The 10485-nt window shown below is 31.3% G+C and overlaps 1 protein-coding gene across 1 annotated transcript; it reads left to right on the top strand.

Moving 5' to 3' along the window:
- The first annotated feature begins 7124 nt into the window (after positions 1-7124).
- Positions 7125-10004, top strand: LOC130950515 (3-ketoacyl-CoA synthase 11-like). Its single transcript, XM_057879035.1, has 2 exons — positions 7125-8183; positions 8993-10004. The coding sequence occupies exons 1-2, from the start codon at positions 7383-7385 to the stop codon at positions 9776-9778; spliced, it is 1587 nt and encodes a 528-aa protein (XP_057735018.1). The 5' UTR covers positions 7125-7382; the 3' UTR covers positions 9779-10004.
- Positions 10005-10485: the final 481 nt, after the last annotated feature.

Genomic DNA, 10485 nt, shown 5'->3' with positions numbered 1-10485 from the left:
ACCTCGACGCTGACCAAGACCACCACGTGCGAGTTTAGATACGGTGGCATTGGTGGTAGTCGCGTTACTGTCGCCGCCCTTGTCCAGTCAAGATCTGCGTTTTTCATATTCTCGTTTGGATGGCATCATATCCAGCGCCATTGCTGGTCGTGAGTCTCTTGATATCATCTTCCAGAGTAGTACCGCTATTGTCGGTTGCACAATAACTTAGGATTTGTGATTTTAACGTGGTATGTATAAGCCAACCATTCATCGTAATATTCTAAAACTAGATTGGATTGTTTCTTAATTGAGTCCGACAAACCATCATAAAAATAAAAATGGTAGTTAATAAAATACCATTATAAGGGAGAAAATTGAATATAAAAAGAACTAATAGTATTAGAGAGAAATAAGAAAGAATAAGAGAGAATTAAAAAAGAATCAAAGAAGAGAGATAGACGGAAAAGATAATTCCATTGATGGAATTTTAAAGACAAAAGATACAAATTACTCATTTCATGTTTACTTGATTCTATCTTTATTATTTTATTTATAATAAAATTTACTCTTAATAAAAAGATTTTGAACTATATACCTATTTTTACTCTTTATAGAAAACAGAAGTGAGAGTATATATTTAAAAGTGTATATATGCTTTATGTTTAATTTTTCTATGATTTTGCTACAGGTTGTCGTATGTATATCGAACCCAAACTCACTTCCCAGATATGAGATTGATGTGAGTTTTTGTATCGATTGAAAAAACAAGTGGGAGTACTAATAATGGGAAGTAGAAAATTTCTTGATGGTTATCAGTGGCTAAAACAAGGAAGGTTGAATCTTAGCTTCTTTTTCTACTGAATAGTACTTTTTTCTTTTTCAAAAAAAACTTAGGAGATATTTTTATTTTTGTCTCATAACGAGTTGAGAGACATTTTCATTTTGTCTCCTAAGTAACAGAAACAGAAATGAAGTAGAGAAGAAGAAATAACATCCATATGTATCTGACGATTGGATTTTTGACGGTTTAGAATTTCACTAATAAAATCTCGTTGTAAAGTATAGTTTATAAACCAACAATAATCCTTTCATACAAAAGATTGTTTGTCACAAGTAACAAACCCCTAATTTTATAAACCGAAGTATTCAAACCTCGGGTCGTTCTCCCTAGGAATTACAATAAAGTGTCTTGTTATTGGTTAGAAATGTGTTTTGGGGTTTTGGAATAAGAAGCATGAAAGTAAATGGCAAGAAAGTAAACTAATGGCTAAAAAGGTCTTGGCAAGGGTTGGTGGTTAAGGATCTCTATCCTAATCACTAACCACAATATGAGAATTGGCAAGGATTAATCTCATTAAATCATCCTCTAACTAGTAGTAAAGGAAAGTCAAATGAGCTATATCAATCCTAGTCCATAAGTCCTAACTCTCCACTAATTCAATTAGTGAGAACTAGAGTCAATGGCTCCCAATCATCAATCACTTGGACATTAGTAACTCAAGAGGTCCTAAGTTACCTTTCCAAGCCAAGAGTATAAAGTTCTACTCTAAAATCCAACCAAGCATTTCATCAAACACTTGGAAGGCATAAAAGGAAAGCATAGTAAATTGACAACAAGAATTAATTCTAACAACAATCAAATGTAAAGAATTAACAACAACAATTAAAGGAAACAAGATCTACATGAATTACCTCTTATTGAATTGAAAGAGAAAGGAAGGAACAAAAGTAGATCTACAACAAAACATAAGAACAACATAAAGGAAATTACAACAAAAGAATAGAAGGAGATGAATGTAGCAACAAGGAAATGAAGAGTAGAAGTAGAAGAATGAGTAAAATCTAGATCTAAGAACTAAACCTAATCCTAATCCTAATTCTAGAGAGAAGAGAGAGCTTCTCTCTCTAGAAACTAACTCTAAACTAATCCTAATGAGTGTGTATGAACTAATGAGTTGGAATCCCCCTTTTTCTCTTCAATCCTTGGCTTTAAATAGCATCTTTGGCGCCAAAGTTGGTTGGGATTGGGCCCCACAACCCTTCAGAATTCGTTGGCCACGTTTTCATTAAAAAATCCTAAACCAACACTGACGCGTACGCGCACATCACGCGTACGCGTCCATGGGGTAATTCGCAGGTGCGCGCAAGCGCCAGGTGCGCGCGCGCGTCCATGGACGAGTTCAACTTCTTTGACTTTTCATGATTTCTCCACTTTGCATGCTTTCCCTCTTCACTCCTTTGATCCATTCCTAGCCCTTTTCAATCTGAAATCACTAACAAACATATCAAGGCATCTAGTGGAATCAAAGGGAGATTAAAACCATCAAATTAAGGGTTGAAAAGCATGTTTTCACATTTAAGCACAAATAAGGAGACAATCACAAAATCATGCTATTTCATTGAATAAATGTGGGTAAAAGGTGATAAACTCTCTTAAAATCAATACAAGACAAACCGTCAAATTGGGGTTTGTCAGTATCTTGTTTCAGCTACTTAGTGCAATGTAGCCTACATCCAGTCTGCATCACAACTATAATGGAATTTCACTATCTCTTTTTCAAGATTATAAACACCAATGCTTCCCTAGGATCTACCCAATTCTATTTGGGACAAATCCAGATTCTAATCCAATCCGAATTTGACTAGGACTTTTCCTAGTTTTCAACTGCAAAGTGCTAACCCAGCTTGCAAGGGAATCCCCATAGGATCATGACACAAAACAGAAAGATATACAAAGCAAACCTGAGACATCTTATAGCTTTTTTTTTTTTACTTTTTATCTCATTGCCTTTTACCTTTCATTGGCTTTTTCTTACAAATCTCACCATATTTACCTTTTTCAATGAGACTCAGAGAGATCAAAACAGAGAAAAAGAAAATACTAAATGAACTACATGAAGGAGAAGAACTCTAACAGTTTGGGTAGCTATGAGAGTGAATTTTGTGCTTTTCACTTACTCTCCTTACCTTCAACCCTTGGCCATTCACCCTTAATGTAGAAGAGTGAAGCTTCTAAAGTTAAATCACGTTCAACCCTAGCACTGTCTTCTTTTCCAACATCAGAGACTAGCAGTGACTTTGTCAGAGAGGAGAGAGAAGCCTGAATCTGTTTGCATGCAAGTCACCCATTCTTTCTTATCCTTTTTCTTCAAACTTCTTCAATCTTGACTGTTGAGCTTGACTTTGACCCCAAATTTTGATTTTGAACATTGATGAACTTCTGACCATGGTTGACCTCACATTTTCCATGGTTGCTTTTTCTGTGCTTGAGACCTTGTGGCTTTCTTTTTGATTTTTCGGTGTAGCACAAGTGATGAAAGAAACTTTTGATGTGCTTTGATCGAGTGAGACTAGCTACTTGGTTGTAGCTTTTTTTCTTTGCTTTGATTTGACAATACCTTTTTTATCTTTTTTCATAATTTTTCTTCTGTATTTTTTATTTTCTTCTTTCTTTATCTTTAGTTGATGTGACTGATGCAAAAAAGAGAAAAAAAAAAGAAGAAAAAAGTGATGGTTTTCGATAAAAGTTTTAAGAAAATTAAAAATAAATTAAAACTTGAAAATTAATTTTCTTAAACCAAAGGAGTAGGTAATGAAAAGTGCCTTGAAGAACTTGGGCCATTTTTTTCCTTTTTTTTTATTTTTGATCAAAGATTTTTTATTGAATTTGATTTGGTTATGATAGACTAAAGAGAATGTTGACTTGGACTTTAGATATTTATTCCTTGAACCAATTTATTTCTTTTTATTTTCTGCACACTTGATTAAATATATTAAACAACCAATTGATAATTTTTTCATAAACACTTAATAATTCTTTAATAATATTTATTTATTATTTTAATTTAATATTAGTTTTTAAACTCAACATTTCCATATCAAAAGAAGAAACGAGGTTTAAGGTGGTATTGGGTTTTGTTTCACTTTCAGTTTTCGGTGGTGGTGGATTGTGGCGGTGGTAATTGAGGATGGGGTAAATTAAGGATATAGTTAAACATTTATGATTGAATTTAGAAAGGATAATTTAAAAAGAATTAACCATTAATTTGGTATGTGAAAGGTTTAGATACTGACTAAAAAGATTATTAAAAAATGTTATCGACAAAATACTGTCTAGATAATTTTAAAATATAACAAAAATAATTAATAAATATAATATTTTTTAATTGACAAAAGATTTTTATATTTAATAAATAATTTATTCATTTAATTTAAATTTTTGTGTCAATATTTAAATAAATATTTAAAAAATACACAAAAAAATCGTAACAAAATTTAATTTTTAGATTTTTTTTATTTTTTAAAAATATGTAATCATTCACAATAATTTTAAAAAAATTCACTTGACATCAATTTATTAAATTTTAAAAATAAATAGATCTTATTTTTTTAATAATAATTATAAGAATTTATATCAAAATATATATTTATTATTTAATTTTTTTATTGTATTTTTAGATTTTTTAAAAACTTATTTATTATTATCATCTTTTGACTTCGAGTATCGTTTGATAGTTTACTCAATTTAAAAAATTTTAAAAATTATATAAAATTTAAATAATTTTATAAACCAAAACTTATTTGAGCGAACCGTTAATTTTTATTTTTCATGAATAAATTTATAAACATTATAAATATTCGTGAATATAATAATAGTTTATTCGAATAAAATAGTTATTTAAAAAAAAACATAAGAATAAAGAATTTGAATATCTAACTTAGAGAGGTATGCAGACACGGGTCAAAGCTTGACTTAACCTTTTTAATGATATATACAAATATTTTTGTTTTTTTAAAAGTAACACCTCTGTTATATATACTTATATGTACTACTCTTATTTATACTAAAAGTAATAGACCTTTTTATAATTTTTAAATATTTAAAATTTATTGTAAAATGTAAATTAAGTAAAAGGTGTAAAAAGTGTAGCTATGGAGATATCTACAATTTATTGGACTTAATTATAATTTATAAGAGGTATTATCTTACCGAAAGAAGTAATATGAGAACGTTCTAGAAGACTCTCAAAGTTTAGTAGCTAATATATTCGATCGTCAGTGAAGAATTAGAATTAAATAAGGATACAAATAATTAATAACGCCACCAAAGATTTTTGGCTTTGATATTAGATTATACATTAGAGTACCGGTAAGAGATTAGCTAGATTGTCATTGGCCCTATAATAAATTCACCTTTTTAATTTGAAAGACATCACACCAAGACCCTTCTTTGTATACTTATATACATAGTAACTAATATATCTCAATAATATTCTGTTAAGATAATGGTTTAGGGTACAAGCTAACATCTATATCGATGAAGCAGGCCAGGATGCCCAACTCCAAATTTAGGCACTTTAAAATGTCTAAGATTTTCAGAGTTTAATAATGAGCACATTCGTCTATTTAAATAAATATAAAAATTTAAATTTTATTTTATATATAATAATAATTTATTAATTAATAATAAATTTTTAAATATAATAAAAATTTAATTTAATTTTTAATAAATTAATCTTTAATCTATTAGTGACTAAATCTTATAGAAAAAAAAAATTTAGGTGAAACTAGATTAAAAATAAATCATTGGTTTTCAGCCGATCGAGGATATTTAATGGTTATACTTGTTAGACCTAAAAAATTGTAAAAGTAGATAACAATGCAATTCTTGTATATATAAACTCATTGAGTTACTTTTTAAAAAAAAATTATAAAATACTACATTAACTTATATATGATTGTACTTAACATATATATAGTTCAAAGTTATTGTTTCTTTAAATACTTAAATTTACAACTTCGCTGCTTAGGTTTAATTTATGCATGCGATAATCAAATTTAGATAATCTTGCACGTTTCAACAACCAATTAGTAAAGTTAATTATTAAACCATCAATTGTTGAATATATATATATATATATATATATATATATATATATATATATAGTACTTTGTTTGATATCATTGAGTAACAGATTTTTCAATTTTGTGGAAAACTTTCATAATTTGAAATGTGAAAAAAAAAACTGACAATAAAGACTAGAGGCGGAAATGTAGAAAACAAATCATATAGTTATGTTGTCCAAAGGAGGAAAAAAAGCAATAAAGAAAACTCAAAGCACGGTACATAGTTGATTAGGAGGGTGAGAATTATTACCAACAAAGGAATAAAAAGATAGAGGGGGCTAGTGAGAATTGCAAAATTTGTTCATGCATGTAACGTTTAGTTTTGTATGTGGGAGGGAGGAGCTTTCGTTTCGGAGAAGTAAAAAGAAAAAGGAAAAAGTAATAAGCAGAAATCGGAAAGAAGATAATCACCAATTTTTGTAGTTCAACAATCACCAACGTGTGATTTTGACTCAAACGGTGGAGTGTTTACCGATCTAACATGCATGCATGTGATTGTCGCCGTGTTGTATTTGTTGCCTCCAAATACACAAAATTTATATTTACAATATTTTACTGACTAGATAATTTATTTGTTAAGATTTTAAAATATTACTTTTTGTGAAAGAAATAATTTTTTTAATGTATTAAAGTCTCAATAATTTATTATTTTTCAAATTTTTAATAAATACTCTTAGTATAAGTCACTCGTTAATAAAATCTAACTATAAATCTATAAGCATATATATCAAAAGAAATGAGAATGAGTTATAATATATGTATTATTATTGTTTTATATATAGATATTATTATATCAGCTCATTCATTATTTACTTTTAAATGTAATGAGTTCCAAATAATAGACACAATTCAAAAGATCAAATTTAACTTATTATTATTATTACAAATTAAATAAAGGATAGAGATATTACCATTCACAATTATTTGATGGTATGATATTATTATAAATGTAAAATGCATTTTAGTGAAAGTAAAATTTTCCAAATAAAAATTAATTCAAGAGTAGAAATATCCGATCCTTATTAAGAAGTAGTGAAGTACATTCCACATAAACTTTTGGAAAAACACGGATTGTACAGTGGCAAAGCAGCAATAAGAAAGAAAGGAGGAGGTCAAACTTGAAGGAAAAAGGAGCTCGAAGAGAAAGAGAAGATGGCTAAATTGTCCCAGTTGGCTTATTCAATGCCTCGGCATGTAAACAATTAAAAGTTCGTTGGGGTAGTTGCATCCACTATCTCCCTCTCCCAACTCTCTCTCTCTCTCTCTCTCTCACAAAACACATAAACACACCCCTTTAAAACCCTCCCACATCTTCCATTGTTTTGCATCCCCCAATTTTCAATCTCATTCGCATGTTTAGGCAAACACACATTTCCTTACAAACACAATTCGAAAACCCTAACCAACAACTGTTCCTTTTTCCCTTCTCCTTTCGGCATTATTCCATCTCCGATTCAAGAACATAATAATAGTTTCCCTCTCTGATCTCCACCATGGCAGATCCAAAGAACAACAAAAAAAGCGACGATTCAGCTACCATTTCAGTACAAGAAACAACAGCAAAGTACAATAACAGCAATAACAATAAGCTTCCGAATTTTCTTCTATCAGTGAGGCTCAAGTACGTGAAGCTCGGTTACCACTACGTAATCTCCAACGCCATGTACCTCTTACTGGTGCCGCTTCTCGGCGTAGCCTCAGCTCAATTGTCTACAATTTCAATCCATGACGTTCTTCAACTGTGGGAAAATCTCAAGTTCAATCTTGTCTCAGTTACAGTCTGTTCTTCTCTCATGGTGTTCCTCGCCACGCTCTACTTCATGAGCAGGCCAAGGGGCGTTTACTTAATGGACTTTTCGTGCTACAAGCCGGACCAAGATTGCACTTGCACAAGGGAGATCTTCATGGAGCGCTCCAATTTGACGGGAGTGTTCTCCGATGAAAACTTAGCGTTCCAAAAGAAGATTCTGGAACGCTCTGGCTTGGGCCAAAAGACGTATTTGCCCCCAGCCATACTGCAGGTTCCCCCGAACCCGTGTATGGCTGAAGCCAGGAAGGAAGCCGAGGAGGTCATGTTTGGTGCTATTGACCAGCTTCTTCAGAAGACTGGTGTGAAGGCCAAGGATATTGGGATTTTGGTTGTCAATTGTAGTTTGTTCAATCCAACTCCTTCGCTTTCTGCCATGATTGTCAACCATTACAAGTTGAGGGGGAATATTCTAAGTTACAATCTTGGCGGTATGGGATGCAGTGCTGGACTTATATCCATTGATCTTGCCAAGCAGCTCCTTCAGGTATATATAATATACCTATGCAACTTCATTCTAATTTTAACTTCAAATATTTATTCTTATTCTTGTGCATGGCTCTAAGATGATGATCATTGCAACTGTGCTAAAAATTATACTATTAGTATATCCCACTTAGCCAACTTGAAGTCAATTAGTTAAAAAATAAATTTATTATAAAAAAAATATTCTTAATATTTTAATTTTTTAAATTTTAAAATTAAAAATAAAAATTATTTTTCAATTAGTTGGCTCCAAATTGGTTATCCCTTAATTAGTTCCTTAGACTTTTTTATTAGAATAAGATACAAAAATAAATTATTTAACATGCATATTTCATATTATACATTAAAAATAATTAAATAATATTTATTATACAAAAATATATTATAACTAGTTTAATAATTAATTTTATATTTGCACATGATATTTTTGTGTGGCAAAGTTTTTTTTTTTAAAAAATCATTTATTTTCTTTTGGAGTCTTATAAACGTATGTAAATTAAAATAATGTATAACAGGATGTGTGAACTTAGATTTTCCTGGGTGAGGAAGATGGGCCCATCATGTGTAGACATTTTCAACCCTAGTTGTCCACATGACCAACTTGCTCAAATATTGTCTAGTCCATTTTATTGCGAATTGCCAATTTAGTTGAGTAAGCCCACTTATTTAAGTCCATGGACAATCGTGTCAGTCCAAGATGTGCATTCTCACTAGTTATTTTAATAGTATATTTTACATGGCTCACCCCAGGTGAACATGGAAAACGAAACCATCTAAATTAACACAGCAATTAACATTTTGAATTTGCAGGTACACCCAAACTCGTATGCCTTGGTAGTGAGCATGGAGAACATCACACTAAATTGGTATTTCGGCAACAACCGTTCAATGCTGGTCTCAAATTGTCTGTTCAGAATGGGAGGTGCAGCAATCCTGCTGTCCAACAAGGCATCGGACAAGAGAAGGGCAAAGTATCAACTCGTACACACCGTAAGGACTCACAAAGGCGCCGACGATAAGTCCTACGGCTGCGTCTTCCAAGAAGAAGACGAGAAGAAAACAATCGGCGTTTCCCTCTCGAAGGACCTTATGGCGGTGGCCGGCGAAGCCCTCAAGACCAACATTACAACACTAGGTCCCTTAGTCCTTCCCATGTCGGAGCAGCTACTCTTCTTCGCAACGTTGGTTGCGAGGAAGGTGCTGAAAATGAAGATAAAGCCATACATCCCCGATTTCAAGCTCGCTTTCGATCATTTTTGTATCCATGCAGGGGGTAGAGCTGTGTTGGATGAGCTGGAGAAGAACCTCGATCTAACTGACTGGCACATGGAGCCTTCTAGAATGACGCTTTATCGCTTCGGCAACACTTCCAGTAGTTCCTTGTGGTATGAATTGGCATACACTGAAGCTAAAGGGAGGATCAAGAAAGGTGATAGGACATGGCAAATTGCGTTTGGTTCTGGATTCAAGTGCAATAGCGCCGTCTGGCGCGCATTGAGGACCGTTGATCCTGCTAAGGAGAAGAATCCTTGGATCGATGAGATTCATGACTTCCCTGTCCAAGTCCCTAAAGTCGCAACAATAAATTCAAATTGAAATTATTGATTTTTTTTTTTGGGGAGGGTGACTAAAATGCGAGGAATTTGTTATTATAAGGTTTTATTTTCATAATATAGTTTTCTTTTATCTATTTTTTATAATGTTTAGGAAGTGTGCATGATGAATAGGATTGGAAGAGGATTACTATACCATCTCCAGCTGGTTGGGAAGAGTGTGCATATTGTTGCCAAATTGAACATTTATTACTTGATTTTTCATTAAATGTATTAATTGACCTTTCTATACAAGTATTGGTTTCAAGTTTCTTGTTGAGCTGAAAGCAATTAGTGCAAGAAACAAAAAAAAGTAGTTGAGGGTTGATAACATTAAATACTTGAAAAAAAATAAAAGTTCTAAATTCTAAAATTTTAGTAATTCACTTGTTGTGTATTTAATAAAATAAAAAATAAAAAAATGTTTATTAATAATTATCTTAAGCTAAATCCTTTTCTTTGATTTAAAATTTTAAATCATAAGAGTGATTATTCAGTAAACATACATAACATTTTGAATTTGAATCTTCTAAGTGTGATTTTTCATTTTTAAATAGTTTTTTTAATATTCTTTTATTCTATTTATGAAATAAATAGTAAAAGATCATACTTTATTTTTTAAAATAAAATTTAAAATTTAGAGGAGTCAATTCTTAACATTTTAGGTACTTTTCCTAATTGTACTATTTAAATCTTGCAAAAATAATAAAA

Source organism: Arachis stenosperma, chromosome 9 (assembly GCF_014773155.1).
Source record: "Arachis stenosperma cultivar V10309 chromosome 9, arast.V10309.gnm1.PFL2, whole genome shotgun sequence".
NCBI lineage: Eukaryota > Viridiplantae > Streptophyta > Magnoliopsida > Fabales > Fabaceae > Arachis > Arachis stenosperma.
This window is presented reverse-complemented; position numbering and strand designations above follow the sequence as displayed.

Coding starts and splice junctions, on each gene's coding strand:
- LOC130950515 (XM_057879035.1), top strand. CDS start 7,383: ATGGCAGATCCAAAGAACAACAAAAAAAGCGACGATTCAGCTACCATT. Junction 8,184..8,992: donor TTGCCAAGCAGCTCCTTCAG/GTATATATAATA, acceptor TTGAATTTGCAG/GTACACCCAAACTCGTATGC.